At 44.4% G+C, this 24,174-nt stretch overlaps 2 protein-coding genes across 2 annotated transcripts; both read left to right on the forward strand.

Annotated features, from left to right (window-relative positions):
* The first annotated feature begins 1,120 nt into the window (after positions 1-1,120).
* Positions 1,121-10,791, forward strand: LOC143400717 (HLA class II histocompatibility antigen, DM alpha chain). The gene is made up of 6 exons (XM_076857723.1): positions 1,121-1,152; positions 6,653-7,198; positions 8,634-8,918; positions 9,562-9,840; positions 10,072-10,200; positions 10,555-10,791. Exons 2-6 carry the CDS (start codon positions 7,111-7,113, stop codon positions 10,557-10,559), a joined length of 786 nt encoding a protein of 261 aa, XP_076713838.1. The 5' UTR covers positions 1,121-1,152; positions 6,653-7,110; the 3' UTR covers positions 10,560-10,791.
* A 6,161-nt stretch (positions 10,792-16,952) lies between these two features.
* LOC143400718 (HLA class II histocompatibility antigen, DM beta chain) lies at positions 16,953-22,442 on the forward strand. The gene is made up of 6 exons (XM_076857724.1): positions 16,953-17,203; positions 19,084-19,365; positions 19,769-20,053; positions 21,529-21,645; positions 21,804-21,839; positions 22,158-22,442. Exons 1-6 carry the CDS (start codon positions 17,149-17,151, stop codon positions 22,172-22,174), a joined length of 792 nt encoding a protein of 263 aa, XP_076713839.1. The 5' UTR covers positions 16,953-17,148; the 3' UTR covers positions 22,175-22,442.
* The last annotated feature ends 1,732 nt before the right edge of the window (positions 22,443-24,174 follow it).

Consider the following 24,174-nt stretch of genomic DNA (forward strand, 5'->3'; position numbering starts at 1 on the left):
TCTACAAACAATGTGAAACTTAAAAGATAAGCTGGAGGTCTTTGCAAGTGAGTATATTAATGTCAACTCAACCCCCACTGCTAATGTCCACACTGTAAAGGTTCTGTGACCACCCTTTCTGAGGCTAGCTTATTCAATTCTTCTGGTTCCATGAGCCAGATCAGTATCATTCCAGTAATTCTCCATTAAAAAATGTAGGTCAGTCAGAACTGGTTTCTGTTGTTTGCAAATAAAAAGATTTATTAAATGTAATAAATAAAAAATAATAAATAAAAATAAATATGAATATGTTTTGGTGTTTTGTGATATCTATGTTGAAATAAACTTTAAAATAAGATTGCTACCATCAAACTTACATATTTCTATTTCTTAAGGAACACTATTTCAGAGAATACGGTTTGAGAATTGCTGTTACACAACATCCAAGTGGGGTGAGACAGTTGGGTATATAGGCAGTGTGGATCTCAAGAGCAAGACTTGAGCTGAAGAGGTGAATTGAAAAGCCACCAGCAAATGGGTGGTAACTGAAGGCATGTGGGAATAACTGAGACCATCCAGGGCAAGTGTGTAGTTTGAGAAAGGTAAAGGTTAAGGACAGGGCTGGGGCTGTAGTTCAGTGGCAGAGTGCTTGCCTAGCATATGTGAGGTACTGGTTCAATTCTCAGTGAAATTAATAAAGGTATTGTGTCCATCTACAACTAAAAAAAAATTTTTAAAAAAACTCCAAGGGGCACCAATACTTAAAGGTAAGCTGAAAGAAAAGAATCCACCAAGGAGACTGAAAAGGGGATGCCAGAGAAGTAGGAGGAAAAACTAGGAGAGAGTACCATGAGGGATGCCAGGCAAATAGACGGATTTAGAAGAGAGGGCAAGGCCAACTGTGTCAGATGTGGCAGACTCCAAAGAATCCATTTATCAACGCAAACATATTGGTGAACAATTTCTTTTTTGAGGGTTAAGAATAAATGGCAAATATGAGGGTGAGGACACAGTTACCTGTGGCTTTTTAAAGAAATTTGGCTCTGCTGGGTGGGGGAAGATGGGCAATTCCAGAAAAGGCTGGGAGAGCTGAACATTAGCTATGGCTTTCTAGATTTACGGGTGCTGTGCCATGATTGTCTGAGGTCTTCATATCTAATGACAAAGTAGATGGTGAGTTACTGTGATGCAGAACTTCCTGCCTCCCCAAACCTTGCCCATGATTTCCACTTCCCCAAGTTGAGCAGAGACTATGTCCCAGATATCTTTGGTGGAGATTGTTGGGAGGTCCCTGCAGGAAGGAGAGTTACACAGAGGGAAGAGTAGTTATAAATGTTGGGATTTGTTACCATTTATACTGGGATTATAGAAGATAGACTCTGCCAGTGGGAGGCACTGGTGGGAGACCAAAAGACAGAAAAAAAAAAAAACACTCAGAAGCTTCCTAATTCAGCCTCTTACAGGGTTGTCAATTGTGGCAATTGCTGGTAGATGTAGCAAGAGGAAAAATGAGTGATTCTGGATTCCAGCCTCCTGAGGGAGAGAAAGGAGTTAATCACTTCTCAGCATAGCCTTGGTGATAGGTGCTTGTATTTCTTCCCACTGTGGTCTTGTTCACATTCTGCACTCTCCAGAGAACTTGGACCCCTTTGCCTTCCTCTTCTATCCAGAGTACTTGCAAGTCTACTCTACCTACTTCTAATCCCTCCCTGCCAGCCTACTGTCTTCTGTTCTTCCCCAGATCTTCCAAATTTTCTGCTGTCACTGGGTACACTGTTTATTAAGTGATTGCCATTCCCACAAAAAAAGGGGGAATGGGGCTCTTACAAAATGGGTTTCTTTGGGGTTTCTATCCTAATTCTAACCACACCCACAGAATTACATTCACCAAACTATGGGTCTATGAGCAAAATCCAGCCCACTGCCTGTATTCTTATGACCCAAATGCTAAGAATAGGTTTTATATTTTTAAATGATTGGGGGTGGGGCAGGGGAAGCAAAAGAATGTTTGATGACACAGGGGAATTATGTGAAATTTGAATTTTAGTGTCCACAAATAAAAAGAGGGTTGAGGACAAAACCCCAGGGAACACCAATATTTAAAGATCAGCTGAAAGAAAGAGGTCCACAAAGGAGATGGAGTAGGAAATGCTCCCAAAGTGGGAAGGGAAGCTAGGATGAGACTAGGAAGAGAATCAAGACCCTTTCGTTTTCACATTGCTTATGGCTGTTTTCCTGCTAAAATTGAGTCCTCATGAGAGACATTGGCAACCCACAAAGCCTGAGATATTCACTATCTGGTCCTTTATAGGTAAAGCTTGCCTACCCTGGTTTAGCACCAGGTGGCTTTGTGCCACGCTCCTCCGCTACAGTCCTGGTGGTGTCATGAACTTCTACTGACCTAGAAGCCTGAGTCTCCCCACTGCCAGAACCACTGGTGGGTTAGTCTTCAAAGGCTGGGAGATTGAGGAAAACCATCTTTTGTTCTTTGGAATGTTACCATGATCTCCAAACCCTGACACCCTGTCCCCACCAGCCTGACAACACACACAAACACACACACACACACACACACACACACACATATATATATATATATGTATATATACATACACATTGCTGTTCCAGATTCTCTAGGAGGTCATGAGATTGTTTTTTTCTTTATATTTTTGGTTATTATTGCTACTTTTATTTATTAAAATGGGATATGAATTTGGAAACTTTCAGAAATACTGATGAACCATAGTTACATAGATTAATTTCTCAGATTACTTAATTACCACATTAGATCCTTCCCATTGCCTCTTCCCCCACCCCTTCTGTCTCTCTTTCTCTATCAGACTGGAGGCATACACACTGACAGTTTCTTCCTCACTTCCCACTTACTTCTCAGCCCACCACAATCTGGAGCTGACTCCCACTACAGCACTGAAACTGCACTCATAAAAATGTCAACCATCTCATAATCACCAAATCTTAGGACACTTTTCAGCCCTACCTTGACTTCTGAGAAGCATTCTGCTGACATTGCCCTTGTTCATGGAAGAACACTCTTCATTTCTCTGATATGCTTCCTTCTTGTTCCGTTAACTTTCTGTGTGCGCTGGTGCTGCTAGATTCCTACCCATTAGTGGATCTCACAGTGCTGGTTTCTGGTTAGGCTCCAGTGTCTCAGTGCCACACCCACCCTCCTGTACTGTGTTCTGAACCAGGAGTCAGGTGTGTGTCTCCCAGCCTCCCTGGTCAGCTGGCTTCCTGTTAGATTCTGCCAGTGGGAGGCACTGGTGGGGGATCAGAAGGCAGGAAAAACTCAGAAGCTTCCTGCTTCAGCCTTTAACTGGGTTGTCAATTGTGGTAATTGCTGGTAGACTTAGCAACAGGAAAAATGAGTGATTCTGGACTCCAGCCTCCTGAGGAGAAATACCTCCTCAGTGATTCTAGCCTTGAATAGATTGAATCTGACTACGACAGTCTCTCACTGGGCAGCAGCAGGTGTAGGTGTGGATTCCAGCTCAGGGACTTTGGCAGCTTCTGATTCCCAGGTATCCATCTCTCCTTTTTGAACTTCCAGCCAAGCCTCTTTCTCCTTTTTGTAATTCTTTCCCTTTTAATACCTTTAAAGTCAATTCTCTATATTAAATTCTCTCTGTCTAAAGTACATGGACTGAATGTGTTCTCCTGTCTGGATCCTGGAAAATAAATAGGATGAGATTTGGGGTTTGACCTACGCAGATTTACATCTTTGTTTTACTTCCTCTCTTTTAGTAAGATACTGAGACTACATTCATATAACTTTTAATAAGTTGGTACAATAGTTCTATTTTATTATTTCTGCTGTTAATCCTTTTTTTTTTTTTTTTTTTTTTTCAGTACCAGGGATTAAACCCCGGAGTGTTTAACCACTGAGCCACATCCCCAGTCCATTTTTATTTTTTTATTTTAAGACAGGGTCTTGCCAAGTTGCTTAGGACCTTGCTAAGTTGCTGAGACTGACCTTCAGCTGTTAATCTTTTTATCATAGGTTTGTATGTATGGAAAAAAAATTATTTATTTAGAGAAATGGATCAGAACTATCTGTGGTTTCAGGCATCCACTGGGGGTCTTGGAATGTTACCCCCTATGGATTAGGAGGGACTACTAATCCTTCTTTTTCTTTTTCTTTCTTCTTGGCTAATTTTATCAGTGACCTCTGCTTCAGTTTTTGTGCTCACCATTCCCACAATCAGGTTCTTCACCCACACCTGGGATCCTGCTCCATACACCTCACTGTCTCCTGGGGGGGCCCCAGCTGGCTGTTCCGGTGGCATCCCAAATTCAGCATGCACAAAATCAAGTTCAAGCTCTTTGTCTTTAAACGTGCTCTCATGGCATCTCTTCTGCTTCAATTCAGTCCATCACTGAGCACCCACCCAGACACCGGGAGAGAAACCTGGGTATTATTCTTGCCTTCTCCATTGCTTCATCTTCCACTTGTAATCAGTAACCAAACTCTTCAGGTTCTACCTCCTAAGTATCTCAGTGTTCTATTCCCTCCATCTCCTCTAGTTATGACTTAATTCATGACCTTCTTTATCTCTCACTTAAATTATTACCATTCTACCTTCTTGTAATATGTGCATGCAACTTTTTATCTTGACTTTTTTGTTTTGTTTTGTTTTTGGTACCAGGGATTGAATCCAGGGGGACTAGGGGTGCTTAAACACTGAGCCACAACCCTAGCCCTTCTTATATTTTATTTTGAGACAGGATCTTGCTAAGTTGCTTAGGTCCTCGCTAAGTTGCTAAGGCTGGCTTTGAACTTGCGATCCTCTTGCCTCAGCCTCCCGAGTCACTGGGAGTAGCCATCACACCCAGCACACTCTAGACTCTTGACTAGCAGTTTTGCCTCTTTTCTTCCCAGCCTCCAGTCCATTGTTTGAAATATCAGAACAGTTTCTCTAAGTTGCTAAAATAATTGTGTCACTCCCCAGTCTTAATATCGCTGTCATCTGTTAAGAAAGTCAGACTTTCTTTGTGGTGTGCCAAGGTCTATGTGATCCGACTCTTGCTGAATTTCTAGTTCATTGTGATGACTCCCCAGAAACAGGTAATCTTTACAACTTCCAAATCAGCTATTACAAGGGTCTCCAAAGGAAGGAGCTCTGATGCCTCTGATCTTCACACATCTGCCTACCCCATGCTCTGGAATGTTTTTCTCTCCCTCATGTTCTACTGTTTAAATTGTTTTTCCTTTGAGACTCTTAGGAGCTTGACTGATTAGGTCCCTCCTTTTCTCCCATTCTCAGAAAATTACTGCTTCCTGAAAACACAGCACATTCTTTTTTGACTAAATTACATTGTTATGTAATTATTCATAGAAACCCCACTAGACTGTAATGCTATGGGGGTATACATTCCAAGACCCCCAGTAGATGCCTGAAGCCACAGAGTATGTGTAAATGTATATTTTAAAACATATAATATATACTACATACAATATATTACACTATATATTACATGATATATATTATATATGTTTAAATATATGTTTACATACACATACTCATAAGTATATATACACTTAGCTCTAATTAGCTCTAATTCCTGCTGGCTGGGGGGAGAGCCTAGAGTTTCAAAGAAGAGGGATTATTTCCTGCAGCCAGGGAGTCACTTCCCCAAATCCTGTCATTGTGTGATCTGGAGGGTCTAGGTGGGGAAGACATTTTCATAGAGACTTGGTGCTGATGAAATGATTGAAGAGAATCTGGAGGCTGGGATTTCAGTTTGCATGTGTGTCTGGGGTAGGTTAGGACGGTGTCATTATGACTTAGAGAGGCCATGACCATTCTTTCTCCCTCTCTTCGAAGACAATGCCTCCTCTTTACTTTACCTATGTTTTTTTGCATACATACCAACCTATGATAAGATTTTATTTATAAATTAGGTACAGTAAAAGATTAACATTGGCAATAGTAAAATAGAATAATTATTATATTAAAAGTTATTTTAATTACTATATTAAATGTTATGTGACGGTAATCTCTCTTTTTTAAAAAGAAATAGTTTTTTTAGTTGTAGGTGGACACAATACCTTTATTTCATGTTATGTGCCGAGGATTGAACCCTGTGCTTCAGGCATGCTAGGTGAGTACTCTACCACTGAGCCACAAACCCAGCCCAAGGTAGTCTCTCTTATATCTTATGGTATCTTACTGTACCATACTCAAGCACTTTTTTTTCTTTCCTTACAAAGCTGAGAACTTTCACCTTTTCACTTAGAGGAAACACTTTCTGGCTTTTGTATTTCTTGCCCTTTGGTATATCTGAATTGCTGCCATAACTACTCTGTGCTTTAGGTCCATTACAATGATAGTCAATCTGATGACTGAGATGGCTACTATGTGACTGTACAGTGTGAATACGCTAGAGAAAGAGATGATTCATGTCCCAGGCAGAACTGAGCCAGAGGGCACAAGATTTCATCATGCCACTCAGAACAGTGCACAATTTACAACTTATTGTTTATTTCTGGAATTTTCTATTTAATATTTTTGGACCCAAGTTGATTGCAGGAAACTGAAACCTCAGGAAGTGCTGCTACCTTTGATATGGGGGGACTACTATAATCATCTTTGCATTTCTAGTACTGGGCCTCATCCCTAGCACTTATTACTTTTTCAATGTATTTCTACAGAATGAATTAGAACTAATGCCTGCAGGAGAATAATCTTTCTGGAAGGGAGGAAGAGGCGGGGTCTGAAGAACACTAGGAATTTGCTGAGCAAAGATGCGCCACCCACCGCAGCATTCTGCCACAAGATGGCACTGGTCTGAAGAGCCAGCAGCCTGAGGCTATGTATGAGGAGAGCTCCACCAGGAGGCAGACATTCCTCAGCTGGCGGCTCAGCCCAGTGACACACCACACTGGACCTGGTCAAAGAGCCAAGTCTTCAGAAGGTTGCTGGCCCTAGATCTCTCCCTAGTAACTCATGATGCTGAATCCTACACTTCTGTGATTGGTTTAGCCAAAATGACAAGGGCAACTATTGGAGATGAACTGGCAAAACACAATCTAAGACTACTCTCTGGGGGAGGGAGTTGGAGACCTGGGTCTGCCCGTTGGTAGCACTACCTACTGTGTGGTGTGAAGATATGGATCATGAGCAGAGCCAGGGAGCTACGCTGCTTCAGCTGCTAAGGCTTCTGTGGCTGCTGCCCCAGTCCGGGGCCACCCCTGCAGGTAAGATAATGCCTCCCCTTTACTTCCATCCTGAGGATGTTAGGAGTTGGGGGATCCCATCCCCAAGAGCATGGGAAGAAGAGACTCATGCTTTTAAGTGGTGGGAAGATTTATGAGTTTATGGCAACAACTGTGGACTTGGGTGGTAAACAGTGTCAGGTGTTTTACGTGTTCCATTGAAGACACTCTCTTGAAGCAGAGATGATTTTATTCACTTTACAGATGAGAAAATGAGACTTGGGGAATTTAAGTAACTTGTGCAAGTTCACACAGTTGGAAAGTTAGCAGAACTGAGATTTGAGCAAAGCAAAAGTTATTTCCATTCCTCCACTCAGGATACGATTCGACTCTTGTCAACTCACCTTGTGATTCTGGAAAAATCTCTCAACTTTATTGCTCCTTAGTTTCTTCTCTGTAAAGGACCTGGCAGAATGGAAGTGTAACCTGGAAGATCCCTCTCACTATAAATGTCTGTGTATTAGGCATGGGGTAGAAGGTTTCCTGCTGGCTTGGGGGTTTCAGCCTAGAGTTTCAAAGAAAAGGGATATTTCCTGCAGCCAGGGAGTCACTTCCCCAAATCCTGTCATTGTGTGATCTGCAGGGTTTAGGTGAGAAAGACGTTTTCATAGAGACTTGGTGCTGATGACATGGCTGAAGAGAATCTGGAGGCTGGGATTTCAGTTTGCACGTGTGTCTGGGGTAGGTTAGGACGGTGTCATTATGACTTAGGGAGGCCATGACCATTCTTTCTCCTTCTCTTCTAAGACAGAGAAGCTATCCATGGCTTTCTAGAGTCCAGAAGGTGGCCTTCTGTGAATTAGACAAAGGTATCCCCTTTGGGAGGATGACCCCTGTGCTAGCTGCATGGCTTGGTGAGCACTGTGTGGGCTGCGTTTCAGTTTTCACCTTCCTCTCTGCTGGTGCTTCTGTGACATAAACACACAACCAGTAGGCCGACTCCGAATTGGTCCTTAAGACGGTAGACCTTTCTGCACTTTACAACTTTAAACACTTTATGGGACTTTAAACTTTTTATGGGCGAGGAAGGTTTGGAGCTATTCCTTAACTTTTTTCTTTACCTCAGTTGGGTGAGGGAGACTATGTGACAGGCACAGGAGGCCTTCCACCACACCTCTGCCTCATGGCCTGAGAAGGGAGGAAGCGCCAGGTGTGGTGGTGCACGCTTGTAATTCCAGCCAATCAGGAGGTTGAGGCGGGAGAAGGGCAAGTTTGAGATCATCTGGGTAACTTAGTGAGACCCTGTCTCAAAATAAAAAGTAAAAAGGTCTGAGGATGTAGCTCAGTGGAAGAGCACCCCTGGGTTCAATCCTCAGTACTCCACACCAGCTCCCCTACCCTGCCAAAACAACAACAAAAAAAAGTAAAGGAGGATGCTCTCACCTCCCTGAAACTTGCCCTGTCCCTCTCTTTGCAGCTCCTGCTCCACTGTGGCGGGATGACCTGCAAAACCACACATTCCGACACACTGTGTTCTGCCAGGATGGGAGTCCCAGCATAGGGCTCACTGAGACCTACGACGAAGACCTGCTTTTCTCCTTCGATTTTTCCCGGAATACTCGGGTGCCCCGCCTCCCTGAATTTGCTGACTGGGCTCAGGATCAGAGAGATGCCTCTGCCATTGTATTTGACAAAGGATTCTGTGAAGCAATGATTGAGCAAATCGGCCCCGAACTTGAAGGGCAAATCCCAGTATCCAGAGGTCAGGGTTTTTGGGGGGCAGAGGTTGGAGGTCTGCGCTCTTACCCTCATTAATCTATGCTCTGAGCTATTCCCCTCCCACCCTTCCCATCTCTTAGGTTTTCTAGTTCTCCCTTAGGTTCTTTCTTTTTCTGCAAGTTAAAGTCTGCACCCTGCCCTCTGTGGTGGGTAGATTGTACCTGGCATGTAGTAGGCATTCAAGGCCATTTATTAAACTTGATGATTTCAACAGGGACCAGTTGATGCCCACTGAATATTAGCACTTGTGTTACTGGGCTCAGCAAGATGGAAGAGAGATTGAAAGGATCTGATGATGTGCTTGTATTTTAATGAGAAGACAGTGCTTGATTGATATCAATGTGAGATTTAGAAAGGAAGTTAAAAAAAACACACACAAAAAAACACCTCATCAACAGCCAGGGCAGAGGCTTGCAGGGTGGCGTGGATCTGGCTCTGCTGTTGGGTCCAGTTGCTATTCTTGCCTGGAAGCCTCCCTCAGAGTCCCTGCCCCTCCCTTTTTTCTAGCCCCAAATCCCCACCCACTGACTCCTCCTGCCCCTCCCTCCAGGTGCCTGGCCTTGTCTAAACACCAGGGTACCATCTGAGCTTGTCCTTTTCCCCCTAACACCCCCATCTCCCACCAGGTTTCCCTGTTGCTGAGGTGTTCACAATGAAGCCCCTGGAGTTTGGCAAACCCAACACGCTGGTCTGCTTTATCACTAATCTCTTCCCGCCCACGTTGACGGTGAGCTGGCAGCATAATTCGGTCTCTGTGGAAGGAGTTGGGCCCACTTTTGTCTCAGCTATGGATGGACTCACCTTCCAGGCCTTTTCTTATTTAAACTTCACACCGGAACCCTATGACCTTTTCTCCTGCATCGTGACTCACGAAATTGACGGCCACACAACATTTGCCTATTGGGGTAAGACCCCTTTCCGCCCCAAGACTGGTCCTTGGAGGGCAAAGAGGGGTGGACCCATTGGAGGGGCCTTCTTTCTCTACTTGGGCCTCCTTTAGAACATCCTTGCTGTAGCCAACCCTGATCTCCCATACCCGAGTTTCTCTTTCATCATCCCAGCCACTTAAGCCCTTTCTCTGGGGAGAGGACTCCCTAGCCAGGTGTCCAGGCTGACCTGTCCCTCTCCTTTTCCAGTGCCCCAGAATGCCTTGCCTTCAGATTTCCTGGAGAATGTGCTGTGTGGCATAGCCTTTGGCCTGGGTGTGCTGGGCATCATTGTGGGCACTGTCCTCATCATCTATTTCCGGAAGCCTTGCTCAGGTGGTATGTCATCTGGAGGGATGGGTGAGCCAGATAGAGTGGTGGATGCGTGGGCATGCTAGGATCATCCTGTGGCATGGGGGAGGGTGTCCAGTGATTGACAGACCCCTCGGTGTGGGGCCTGTGTCCAGCACCACAGGGGCACATCCTCCTGGCTGGGGACCCAGTCATACAGTTATGGATCATGGGAATGGCTTTGAGTGGGGGAGGAGTGATATGGGGACTTGTAGGGAAGGTGCTTGGAGATGACATGGAAGAAGGAGAGACCAGTCTGAGTAGGGTGTGCTGGGGGCAGAGGGAGGCCTTTGGGGAGGAGGGGGTCCTTCTAATGGCTCTCCTCCATCCCTCTCTCCTCAGACTGATTCTTTTTGATCAGAGTTTGATGCCAACACCGTCAGCCATTCAAGCAGGGGAATCCTCAGGTTTCTCACATGCTGCCCAAGATCGCTCCTCAGAACAGAAGTCCCTGGGACTCCCCCCGGGAGTGTGCAGCTGGAGACTCTGCTGTTCCTGAGTTTGCATTCAGAGGAGCCCAGAGTGGCCTGTCACAATGACACCTTCTTCCTTCAGGCAATAAATCTCAGATTATTTTTATCAGTGTAGCGTCTTTCTTTTTCTCTTCTTTTCTTTCTTTTTTCTTTTCTTTCTTTTTTTTTTTGTAGTACTGGGGATGAAACCCTGGCCTCGTGCATGCTGGGCAGTTGCTCTGCCACTGAGCGCCCCCACCCCATCCCCCCCCTCTAGTATAGCGTCTTTCTTAACCCATGATGTTTGTTCCTGGAGACCTCAACTTGAGTGGGTTGTCATTTCAAATTAGGCCTGCCTTGGCCAGAACACCGCTTGCCCTCATTAGGGAGGGAAACAGGGAAAACCCCTGCCTCCTCAGCTCCTTCCCTGAGAACTCCTTTTCCCTGGTCCCAAGGTGACGACAGCTTTCACTCCTCTCAGCTTGTGCAAAATACCTGAAGGATAAGAACTGCTTTCTGATAATCTGCTCACAAAATGGTTGAGAAAGCTGCATTTTTTTTTTTTTTTTTTTGTACTCTACTTGTGAAAATGACTGTCTGGTGCAGGCTTCCTGGAGGAACACATAACCCCCTCCAACCCGACCATAATTGGGCAAATAGGAGCTCAGGACTGGGAAGGAGAAGACCCCAAGTGTTCTTCTGACTGGATCAGACTGATTCTGTCTGGAGTGGCCTAGGGTAAAGAATTCATGTGTCCTTCCCAACCATCTGTTCTTTAGCCTAAGTGAACTGTCCAAGGAGAACCGCGACAGTGCTGTCCTGGGCAGACAGCAAGAGTGGGCGCGCCTGATCACTGGTGGGAAATTGCTTTGCATCTGCTTTATCTCTTACTTCCCTTATTTCTCACTCCATTCTGGAGGTTGCTTTGGAGGATGGGATGGCATTAAGGTGAAGAGTGAAATTATTTTGGTCTTGGTAAGGGAGTCTGTGTTCTTTGAATTGTATCAGAGTCTAATCAAGGGGAAAATATCCAATTCATTCCAGGAGTTAGAATGTCCCCTGAACTATTTTTTTTTCTAAGAGCAGCATGTTAACTGGTTAAAAAGTATGAACTCCAGATCCAGACTCCCGGGAATTCAATCAAAACTCAATTTTTAGAGGTGTGACCTTGGACAAGTCACTTAACCTCTCTGTGCCTGGGTGTCATTTTCTCTAAAAGGATGATCGTAAAAATTGTGTCCAGCTTATAGGTTGTTATGAATCTTAAACAAGTTTATATCTGTAGAATGTTGAGAATAGAGTTTGGCATATAGAAAAGGAGCACAGCGACTTAGCATTATCACTGTCTTGAATTTCACAGAGCTTAGTAGCATTGTTGACTTTTTTTTTCTTTTCTGAAACACTTTGAATCTACCTTCAGTATTGTATTCTTTCTTTATATGTTTTTATTCTCATTTTATCCCTCTGAATCAGACCCTTGTCTACTTCCTCCTAATTTCTGTTCTATTTTCCAATGTATGCAGCAATTTCCTGCTAATCTAAGCTTAAAATTGTTTTTTCTGTGCTGTCTGATCTTAGACAAGTCACTGCCCCTCTCTGGGTGGGTCTCAAATTCCTCCTCTGTCAAGCAATGGACTTAGATTAGATGCTTTCTCATCAAACACTTGATGACATTGTCACTTAAATACTCTAAAAGCATTTAAGACCCTCTCTGATCTTGTGCACTTCTTCTATCAAAGAAATATTACCCATATGCCCAACAGGAATCCCATCCTGGTGCTTCACGTGGGCTGGGCAAGCATTCTACCACTGAGCTACACCCCCAGCCCAGGAATCCCATTCTTGGATGAACCTTCTCTCTGTTCCTCCTTTAGAGCATTTCTCCAGGCTCTTTCCTCTCACTCAATGCCTTCTTCACTCTGTTCAGCTCATTCCCCTCTTAATCAACTGGAGGTCTAGCTCACCTTCAACCTCTTGGTGAACTTATCTGAATCCTCCAGCCCTAACTGATCTTTATGAAACTCGTTCCAATCTTCGAGCTCTCAACCCAGACATTACTCTCAAATATATATGGCCTTGTTTCCTAATGTTACTTTTTTTTTACTCAACCAGTTTGAAGTTTCTCTAATTCAAAACTCAGAAATGATTTACTATCACAGCAAGATAGTTCTCATTTTCCTTTGTCTTTATTAACACTTGACATATTTGACTTTCAAATGTTGGCCACATGGTGGTCATAGAGTGGTATCTCATTGTTTTAATTTGCCTTTCTCTCACTCCTAGCAAGGCTGGTCTTCTTTCCACAGAGTTCTTTCTCTGTGAATCGTTGATTGATACCTTTTGTCTATTTGAAAATGACTTTTTCTGTCTTTTTGTCATGCATTTGGGGATATGTGTATTCTATGTAATAACCTTGGGTGGTATGGATATTTCTAATGCCTTCTTCCAGTTTGCTGCTCTTCAACTAACTTTGCATAAAATTCTTTACCTTAATAGAATTATCTAATTTTGGCAGTCAAAACCCAGTGGTCTCATGCTATTGGTTTTAGATTGCAAATGATTGACTGGTTGAATGATTTTTTTTTCTGTTTATAAAATGGAAGCTTAAGTTAAAACCATCTGTCCAGAAGAGGAACCTGAGAATGTACACTGAGTGGTTTTAGGAAGTGCCCAGAAGAGCTTCATGTTGTTATGGCCATACTTTCAGGAAAAGACAAATGACTTCTTTTAACATGCAATTGCAGTGATGATATGGCAGCTCGTTTCTGTATCAGCCCACCATGTGCCTTGTAGACCCCCTCCAGCGTCTCATGCCACTATTAGGTTTGGGGGCTATGTGCCAGGACTGCATTGCCAACTACCTTCCTCTCCCACATGGATCCAGCCCAGTGGCTCACCTCCAGTGTCCCTGGATCTAGAGAACTCCCTGCCCGTCATGCCTACAACCACTTCTTTCCCCCCTTTTAAGTCCACCAGCTTTATTCCTTTCTTGCTTTAACATCAACTCTTCTTTCTATAGGTGTTTGTTCCCCCTCCCCAGCTGACCTTAAGCAAGATGATATGAAGGCAGTGTCCCTATCTCCCACTAGACATTCCCCGTTGCACTTCGCACATAAATACTGGGGCTCATCCACTGCAGGAATATGGTGCCAGGCTAGGGGAAGAGGCAGCAGGAAAGCAGAAGACTCATCCTGTGGGTCTTGCATAGTGGCCTTAAAAGAAGGATACGTGTGGGAATCTGCCTAGAGTTCCACTCCTTCCTATTGCTGCATAAATCATGATCAAAAAAGCAACAATGGACAGGACAGTTGAAATATCATTTTGAGTTGGCTGGAAGTGGGAAGACAGAACTACATCTGTAAAAATCGTGGTTGGGAGAAGAGGAAAGAAGAAACTGCTTCACTGAGCACAGGTCTCTGGGTGGTTTTTTCTCCAGCCTTATTCTAAAAATCTCTCAGTGTTCACATGAATCGAGAAGTGAAATCTCCTCCTACCATTTCCTGCTGCTGCTTCACAAAAGGTTTCACATCTCCTTTGACTGTCAGAGCCAGACCCAGTCACAGGAGGGAACTCCGCTCAGCCTCACTGCCACAGGTGATGGCCACATCCTGATGGCACGGGACTGCATAGCACGCAGTCCTTTGCCAGGGACAGGCTTTGTAGACATTGAAAAGGATGCCAAGACCTGGCTCCTGCAAGTTCAGGCTCACCATCTACTTGGAAGGATGGGGAGGAATGTGAGGAGGAAGTTTAGGTGGGGGGGGGGGGCAGGATTTGCATAATTTTGAAACTGTCATAAGAGAAAGTGGGCTGAATGTGGTGACTCATGCCTGTAATTCTAGCTGCTTAAGAGACTGAGGCAAGGGGATCACAGGTTCTAGGCCAGATTAGGCAAGTTAGTGAGACCTGTCTCAAAAAAAAGGTGGGGTGATGGTGTCTGGGGATGTAGAACAGAGGTAGAGTGTTCCCAGCTTCAATCCCCAGTACCAAACAAACAAGAGAAAAACAACAAGAGAAAAAAATGAAAACCAGAAAGTAGATGAGAGTGGTTTTAAAAGCAGAAGGAACTCTGCGCACAGGAAAGACGAATCTTGGATAGATTGGGTGGGTGGATCGTGGCCCTTCTCTTCCTCCTTTTCTCAACAGAGTTCTTACTAACTTCCCTTATTTGGGCCATCCCAGTTCCAGGAGGTATTTAAGTATGTGAGCACACTTGTTATAGCTGAAGAGGGAATGAAGCTTGGCACTGTGTGTGTGTGTGTGTGTGTGTGTGTATGTTAGAAGAAAATAAGTTAAATCCTCTAGACCTTAGATGTGATTCTCTGGATCTGTTTTCAAGTCTATAAAAATGAAGACAGTTGAGCCAGGTGTGGTGTTGCATGCCTGTAATCCAGTTCCTTGGGAGGCTGAGGTAGGAGGATTGCAAGTTTGAGGCCAGACTAAGAAGCTTAGCAAGTTCTAGGCAACTTAGTAAAATCCTGGACCTTGTCTCAAAATAAAAAATAAAAAGGGCTGGGGATGTGGCTCAGTGGTTAGGTGCCCCTAGATTAAATTTTAAAAAAAGAAAGAAAAGAGAATAAATGAAGACAGTTAACAAGTCTTTTAAGATTAAATGAGATAGCATTTAAAAGACCTACCTAGAATAGTATCTGTTACATAGTTGAAATTCAACAAATTCTGGGCTCACCACCTAGGTTCTGCCTACTTAAACACACCTGATGGTTCCTTACAGGGGTCAGAGTCTGTAATCAAGGTGGGCACAAAGCATGGGTATAGTTGGGAAATATGGGCAGAATTTCAGTTAATCTTAATTAGTTACACAAAATGAATCTTTTGTTCCTGACATTAATCTTTGAATTCATTTTTGGTACATGTCCCCCACCCCCTTTTTCTTCATAAATACCAGATTTTCTTGGGATCAGGGACTTTGGCAGTGGGCAGGTAAGTGTGGTGTTGGGGGACTCCCTCCTGACCCTCTTCTGTTTAGTCTACTATTAAATCCAACAGCTTTCAGAAACTAAGATGAGAACAGGTAGCCCTGGAGCCTGCTGGGAGCAGAAGGAAGTCAATTTAGGGTTTTAAGTTTAGGATGAAAAAAATTCATCAGTTGTATAGTTCACAATGGGGTAAAGAGTGAATTTCCATTTAAAATCTGTCTTTTCAGGGCTGGGGACATAGCTCAGTAAAAGGGAGCTTGCTTAACATGTGAAAGGCCCCAAATTCAATACCTAACACCTAAATAAAATCTGTCTTTTCCAGGGGAATAATAGCTGGGAAGCTTCATCTCACTGTTTTGGTGTTCATAATGCATGCACCTGCCTTGGGACAGAAGGGACTATGGGGGAGACACTCAAGGGAATTTAGAATTTGGGGGAAGACAGGTGAGTTTTAGACCCAGGGCCAGCTATTCACCCAAGGGCTTTAGTGGAATTGCCCTGCGGTCTACCCCAGAGATGGCTCTGAGCATAGGAGGTTAGAGTTTCCTGTCTCAGAAGACAGCTGTTAAAGGTGAGGGAGAAATGAAGCTTGATTGGCTAGAATGGGAGAAGCAAGGAGGCCTGTGGGGGGACTTTCCTGTTCTGTCCCTGTTTCAAAAGTGGAACTACTTCCTTTCTTCTGCAGTCTTGCTTTAAAAGCAGTCCACTCTGCACTCTCTCTGCGCCTTCTTCCTTCTCAGCAGCTCTGTCTCTGCCACAGGGGTGACAGACAGATTAAGGGTTTATGTATTATTTCCCCATGTAACTGTCTTTTAAGGGACAAGAATGAGTCTCTGGCTGGGCACGGTGGCACATGCCTATAATCCCAGTGCCTCGAGAAGCTGAGACAGGAGTATTGCAAGTTCAAAGCCAGCCTTAGCAAAAGTGAGGCACTAAGCAACTCAGTGAGACGCTGTCTCAAAATATAAAATAGGACCGAGAATGTGGCTCAGGGGTCGAGAGCCCCTGGGTTCTTTAGGAGGGTATTAAGAGAAGAAAGTTATACTTGTGGACAGTCCAGGCCACACATATCCTTGAAATGTTGGGATTATCCCTCCACTGACCTTAGGAAATCACCTATAGTCTTGTTTCACACAAGAAATTTAGAAAGAAAGTCCAGGAATTTGAGAGAGAGAGAGAGAGAGAGAGAGAGAGAGAGAGAGAGTTTGTGTGTCTCCAGGAGTCCAGCTGTCTAAGCCTATGGCAGGACAAAGTTTACCTGGTAACTGATGATGCTAGGCTGAGAACTCAGCAGCAATTTGTCTTTACATTTGTCCCCACCTACCGAGTTCATCTGACAACTCTGGGACAGGGGACTGAGTTGGTAGGATCAGTTTTAGTATCTAGGGGCTGGCTAGCCCCCAAACACTCATCTAGTGAGGATCAATACCCTATTCTGCTCAGTGTGTGGAGATCATTTACCCAGATTGGCGCTTCCAGAACAGAAAAGGACCCAAGGCCCTGTATGAGCTGGTCCTGGGGCCGGAATCCCCTGTGTCTACCAGAGCATGACCACACTCCTGCCGCTGCTGCTGGGCCTCAGCCTGGGCTGCACAGGAGCAGGTAAGCGTCTTCCTTCCTGGGACCCTCTCATCCCCTGCTCCTCTTTTAGGGCAAGGCTGTTCAGTTTTGTTATTGGGTTTGGGCAACCTGGACTAGTTGGTCTCTCTACTTTGTTATTCCTATAGCTCTTTGTACTGTACTTTTGCAGCATTTTTTCCCCCCAGTACTGGGAATTGAAACCAGGGCTGCCTTGTGCATGCAAGGCAAGTGCTCTACCACTGAGCTACATCCCCAGTCCTTTTTTATTTTTTATTTTGAGACAGGATCTCACTAAGTTTCCCAGGCTAGCATTAAACTTGTGATCCTCCTGCCATAGGCTCCCTAGTAACTGAGACTTGCAGCAATTTTAATAATAACCAAGCGGTGTAGCTAGTTGTGTAATGTGTATTCCTTGCTGCAATGTTGGCCAGGACAATGGCTGCATCTCCAGCTCCTAGCACTGTGCCTGGCACACAGCAAGTGTTTCATAAATAGGAATGCAATGAACAGTTAATAATATTTCCAGCACAGAACAAGGCTTTTTTTTTTTCTTCACCCCTTTTCTCCCTTTCAATCATTTGCCTTACTGAAGGTCTCTGTTTGGGGTAACTTTTAATGTTTAATCATGCAAATAATCATGGGCTGCTCCTATCCCAGTACTTAGTCTCATAATGAGGAAACAGGATCTAAAAACTTCTCTGCTCTTGCATCTATTCTCCTCAGTTGGGGCTTCTAGAGACCCCAGCATTAAAGCATGGTCAGTAGAGGCTTCCCAAAGTGAGAAATCTTTGCCAGACTAACTGGGTATAACTGAGATTTGGGTTCCCAGCTGAATACAAGAAAACCCGTGTGTTTTTTTCCTTCTGTGTGTTTATATCTATGTGTTCTGTGACCAGATGGGTAGGTTCTCCCCTACCTCCTCCAACCATTTATCCTAGACCTGCTGGGTACAATTCCATGGTGACACATAGTCCCCACAGGCTAAGGGCTCAGTCACACAAGACTTCCCCCACTTCAGAGGTCACTCACAACTAGAAGGACCCCAGGTTAGAAGGCCCACAACTTCCATCCAACTTGGCTACAAATCAGAATTTTCCATGATCCCCTCCTTGAGTTTGATAATTCACTAGACAGGCTCATAGAACCTAGGAAAATAGCTTACTATTATTGATTTATTACAAAGACTAGCTTAAAGGGTAGAGGTGAGACACCAGATGAAAAGGTACATAGGGCCAGATCCCCAAACGTCTCCATGGAGTTAGGGTGTGCCTCCCACCTGATATGTGGGCTCAGAATTTCATAGGGGTTTATGAGACCTCATCACATAGGCATGACTGATTGAAGAGCCTTCCAGCCCTTCTCCATTCCTGAATGATAGGAGATGGGGATAAAAGTTCCACGCTTCTAATCAGGGCTCGATCTTTCCAATGTCCATCCCTCATCGGAGTCCACCAAGAGTCACCTCATTCAAACAAAAGACACTGCTAGGAAATTTCAAGGGATAAGGAACTCTGCATCAGGAACTAGTCAAAGACCAAATATTGGAACAAAAGATGCTTTTAACGCCCTGTACCATTGCTCTTGCAATCACAAGCATTTAGGAACTTTGTGCCAGGAACAGGAGAAAGAGAACACTTTTTTTTTTTTTTTGGCACTGGGGATTGAGCTCAGGGACACTCAACCACTGAGCCACATCCCCAACCTCATTCTGTATTTTATTTAGAGACAGGGTCTCACTGAGTTGCTTAGTGCCTTGCTTTTGATGAGGCTGGCTTTGAACTTGCGATCCTCCTGCCTTAGCTTCCCGAGCCGCTGGGATTACAGGTGTGTGCCACTGTGCCTGACCAGAGAACACATTTTTATTTATGTCATACCTACCCCTCCTCCTCTGGCTCCTCTAGGTGGCTTTGTGGCCCATGTGGAAAGCACCTGTCTCTTGGATGATGACAGGAATCCAAAGGACTTCACATATTGTATCTCCTTCAACAAGGACCTCTTGGCCTGCTGGAATCCAGAAGAGGGAAAAATAGCCCCTTGTGAATTTGGAACACTGTATCCATTGGCCCAACAAATCTCAAAATACCTCAACCATAACGATAACCTGCTCCAGCGCTTGCGCAACGGACTGCAGGATTGTGCCACACACACCCAGCCCTTCTGGAAATCACTGACCAACAGAACACGTAAGGAGAGAGGGGTGCAGAGGGGCTATGGGGAAGCACAGTTGGGGGGTGGGTAGGGAAGATCCCTTAGCAAGCAAGGGGTTTGAGATTGGAGCAGGAAAGAAGCTACAGTGACTTCCAAGAGAGCCTATGGGTCAGACCTGGCATTTATCAAATGTGATTGAACATGATCTTGGAGTAAAAAAGATTAGTGCATTGAATGAAGGCAATGAAGGAATGCAAGAGAAGAAGCAGTGAAGCAGGTGTAAATGGAATGCCTCCCCTTGAAGCAGTGGCTCGTTACAGGGTGGGGAGCGTGGAAAGTAGGTTGGCAAAATCTATGAAGAGTTGAAATGGGAAAGAAATCAGGTTGGAGAGAAAGCCAGAATGTCACCTTTGTGATCATGTTTTTCCTTCTATGTAGGACCACCATCTGTGCAAGTAGCCCAAACCACTCCTTTTAACACAAGGGAGCCTGTGATGCTGGCCTGCTATGTGTGGGGTTTCTATCCAGCTGAGGTGACCATCACGTGGATGAAGAATGGGCAGTTTATCAACCCTAACAACAGTGCTCAGAAGACTTCCCAGCCCAATGGAGACTGGACATACCAGACCGTTTCCTATTTACCCCTAACCCCTTCTTATGGGGACATCTATACTTGTGTGGTGGAGCATTTTGGGAATCCTGGGCCAATCTTTCAGGACTGGAGTAAGTGTATGGTAGACAGGAGGAATCAGAGAAAAGAAGAGAGATATTGGAGTTATTGGTTGAAAAAAAAAACATGAATATTTGGGCAAAGGGTGTGAGATGTGGAGACATGCATGGTTCATATGGATCAGAGGGGGATGCCAGAAACTGGAAGCGAGTCTGGAAAAACTTATGGAGGGTTTATGACCAGAGATGGGGCAATGGGATAAAGGAGTGTAAAGAGTTAGTTATTGTCATTGTTGCTATCATGGTCTGCTTGATATTGCTGTGTCTTGTACTGACAGTGGGAGGAGAACATGATTGTCCTAGAAAGAGGATGTAGATTTGGGAACCATACATTCAGAACCAAGCATTGGAATTCACTATCATAAAAGAGACTGGTTAGATTTCAACTATTCTTTTGTCAGGTCAGGAATGGAAGTTGAAGAATTAATGAAGGTAGAAGAGGAAACAGGGCTCTCTACTGGTGGGGCAGCCATGAATTGAGGCTGTCCTATCTAGTGTGATGAGGTGGTAAAGACATGGAGGGTTGGGGGCTGAGGATGTGGCTCAAGCGGTAGCGCGCTCACCTGGCATGCGTGCGGCCCGGGTTCGATCCTCAGCACCACATACAAACAAAGATGTTGTGTCCGCCGAAAAACTGAAAAAAAAAAAAAAAAATTCTCTCTCTCTCTCCACTCTCTCTTTAAAAAAAAAAAAAAAAAGACATGGAGGGTAGATATGGTGGGCATGCTTAGGGAGTAATAGGTTAATGACCACTGTTTCAATCCCAGGATTGGGAGTTGTTAAAGGTAAGAAGAAAAGTAGCACCCAGATTTGGAGATTCTTGGGAAAGGAAAGAGGTAGAAATGAGGAAGAGAAAAGGTGACTATGAGGAAAGGAACCATAGAACAGCATTCCAGACTGGCTGTGGAAACCAGGCCTCCCCTTGGTGGGAATGCTCTATCTTTCTGGGCAGCTGTTGAAGGGTCTAGGGAACAGGAAGAGAGAAGAACTTGCATGTTCACTCAAGTTCTCCTGGGGTAGGTCTCCCTGGTGCACAAGGAGTTTCGCTGGGGGACGGAAGTTGCATTTTATGGGGGAAATAATCCAACTGGAATATGATTCAAAATAGGAGCAGCTCTAGGAATTGGGATGGGGGAGGGCTGTGGAGTGGAATGGAGGCAAACCTCTAAAAGGATACATGAGAAATCTGGCTGTAGAAGACACATAAGCTGCTGTATTAGAGAAGAAGTAGAAACTAGGGTGCCAACTCTGGGGACATAGGTTCTCCAGGGTTGCTCTAGGAGTAGAGGTCCACAGAATGGCAGGTTTGAAAGAGGAAAGTCATCTCCTTGGGAGTGGGTTGGTGGGAACTAGATCCATGGGGCTTGGAAAAAGGACCTGTGAACCTTCTAGATGGAGGTTGCAAGAGATTATGTTGCTCTGACAGTGAGTATTAGAGACTGGTTCTAGTAAGTTTCTACTTTTTGCAGCACCTGGGCTGTCCCCTGAACAGACGGTGAAGGTTTCGGTGTCTGCGGTGACTCTGGGCCTGGGCCTCATCATCTTCTCTCTTGGTTGCATCAGCTGGCGGAATTCTGCGTCCTCTAGTGAGTGACCCCCTTGACCTTCCATCCTTACACCTGCTCCCAGCCTCTGCTCACTTTCTGTTTGTGGCTGATTCACCCACTCTTACCTGTTTGTTATGAATAATACTAGATATTTTCATCCATAAAAACTGGTATAATCAAGTGTCTTCCTCTCCTAGGCTACATTCCCCTCCCTGGATCCAATTATCCAGAAGGTAATTTGTTGGTCTGTTTGCCCTCTGTGGGGGGTGAGGGTTAGAGAGGGGTTGGTGTTGGGTTCATGGCATGACTTAAACTGTTTTGGTTGGGATTAGGAGTAGGAATGAGGAAAGGGGAAAGAGGAGAGCCCACAACCTGTCTTCTACCCAATGGAGTGTCCATGGGAAGGAGCTGAAGATGGTTCCTTCATATTAGAGTTATTGACCTAGAATTTTGAATACCATTATATTAAGGGCTCTGACATGGGATGGTTATAGAAACAAAAGATGGGGTCAAGTTGGCTTATTATTATCTCTTTTCTATTTCTTCTGCAGGACGGCACATTTCGTAGAGACAGAATCCTACAACTTCCATGCTGAGGAGATTCAAACTCTTAAGGATGCTACCCTACCCACTCCCCAACATCTTAAATTACCCTATATTCTTTTGGATCCTAAGATTTTTTTTCCATCCAATTCTTTGAATTTCCCAGTCTCCCTATGTAAACCTTAACAACTTGGGGGAGCTTATTCCTGGGAATATTCTGAAATTAAATTATTATCCAAGGCTATATTTCTGGGGTGAGTATAATCTGGGGGAGGGAGGGGATTAAAGATCCTTGTGAGGGACTCAATGTGCCAAAGAGGTCACTGAGTCGCTGGTGTCATCTCTGAGAAATAAACTGATGGAAATATATTTTTTTTCTGTGTGTTTTTCCTAGGGGTCTGGGGGAAGGAATATGGCTGAGGCTGATTCTCTCATTAAGTGAAGGAGTTGGTGCCTCCTCGTTTTTTCAGCTAGACGTGACAGAATCTGGGACAATTTTTGAATTTTTAATTCATAAGAAGAAATTAAGCTGTGATGGAATAGAGTCACAGAATAAGAGGTGGTGTCTAACAATCTACCCCATAAGGGGTCTTTTAAGGATTAAATGAATACTTCTAAATGGCTAAGTACATGCCTGGCATATACTGAACTCTCAATGGTGACATTAGCTATTATCAGTTGTTTGGCATCTGGGCAAGCAGTGTGCCAGGTCTTTTACATACATTATTTTATTTGATCCTCATCACAGACCCAAGCAGACCTCAGAACTTCAAGATTCAGGGGGCGGAGCTCAACTTTAGATTTGAATCCTAGCAAGTTGTTTTTTTTTTTTTTTATACCCTGAGTGAGGAGGGGATCTGGCTGGAGGGCATGTCCTCAGCCCTGGGCTAGGTACATCATGTTTGCATCTCGTTCTCTTCTCCCAGTATCCCCATAGGGACCTATTTCCCTCTACGCCACAGACCAAGGAAGTGAGGTTAAATACAAAGTTAAATACTTTGTCCAAGGTCAAAAAAAAAAAAAAAAAAATGCTCTGTACAATGTTTGTCTACCGGAGCTGGAAGTAAGTAGATATTTCTGAAATCCTCGTGAGGGTGAGCATACCTCTCTAGAAGGTCGCCCTTCCATTTCTTTACATCTGAAGTCAGAGCGGGCACCTCTGTTGTGGGACAGAGTTCACCCTGTAGGAGAGGACATGGTTGGTGCTATTTATTTTCCAGTGGAGACACCTGCTGGACACAGAGAGATGAGCGGTGGGATTGTTTTTGGAATTAGAGTTGGGCACTTAATTGCCAGCAAGGAAAAGAAACCAGATATGAAAAGAGATAAAAATACTGAAGGAACTTAACAGAGAATTGTAGAGAAAGAATAAAGGGTTATGGTCACGTATTTTGGGGGGTGCGGGTGGGGGGGAACTACGTAGGAACACAGCATCAGGATCCGATGAGCTGGGAGAAGGGATCAGAGACAGGCTGTTTGGAAACTCCCTGTGGACTCTTACTGCGGTAGGTGTGAGTTGGTGGGAGACGTGGTCACCAGTGCTAGAACCCTCTGCTCTAGACTGGTCCTGTGCTGATGGGGCCTGGAGAAGAGTGAGGATGGCACTGTTTGTACAAACTTCACGTCCAGTGTAGCTGCTCAGTGTTTTTCCAATCAATGAATTGATCTCCACTGCACCCACTGTTTCCCCAGAAAGATCCTGGTGATCAGGGCATTTTTTTCTGGAAAGAGTTTGTAGCAGACATCATCGGGAGGGGAAATACTCGTGAATTTAAATGGTTATTCCTGGAGCAAGGCCATACAGGATAGGAAAAAGCAGAGTGATGTTACTGGGAAGGTAATTGGTAAATGTAGTGTCAGAAATTAATCCGCAATTTTTACTGGTTTTATATTTCACTTTCATTTTTTTTTTTTCATTCACTGACCTTGTTTTTGATTTTGATTATTTAACAAAGCATATTCCTTTTGAAATTGGAGGCTAGTTTGGGTTGGGGCTTTGGCTGTGTCTATGCTTGTGTGGTTTAG

This window comes from Callospermophilus lateralis, chromosome 6, assembly GCF_048772815.1.
Source record: "Callospermophilus lateralis isolate mCalLat2 chromosome 6, mCalLat2.hap1, whole genome shotgun sequence".
NCBI lineage: Eukaryota > Metazoa > Chordata > Mammalia > Rodentia > Sciuridae > Callospermophilus > Callospermophilus lateralis.

What these genes read in the sequence shown, in the direction of transcription:
- LOC143400717 (XM_076857723.1), top strand. Translation starts at nt 7,111, where the DNA reads ATGGATCATGAGCAGAGCCAGGGAGCTACGCTGCTTCAGCTGCTAAGG. An exon ending in GCAAATCCCAGTATCCAGAG is followed by an intron (nt 8,919 to 9,561) that starts GTCAGGGTTTTT and finishes ATCTCCCACCAG; the next exon opens with GTTTCCCTGTTGCTGAGGTG. An exon ending in CACAACATTTGCCTATTGGG is followed by an intron (nt 9,841 to 10,071) that starts GTAAGACCCCTT and finishes CTCCTTTTCCAG; the next exon opens with TGCCCCAGAATGCCTTGCCT.
- LOC143400718 (XM_076857724.1), top strand. Translation starts at nt 17,149, where the DNA reads ATGACCACACTCCTGCCGCTGCTGCTGGGCCTCAGCCTGGGCTGCACA. An exon ending in ATCACTGACCAACAGAACAC is followed by an intron (nt 19,366 to 19,768) that starts GTAAGGAGAGAG and finishes CCTTCTATGTAG; the next exon opens with GACCACCATCTGTGCAAGTA. An exon ending in GCGGAATTCTGCGTCCTCTA is followed by an intron (nt 21,646 to 21,803) that starts GTGAGTGACCCC and finishes TTCCTCTCCTAG; the next exon opens with GCTACATTCCCCTCCCTGGA.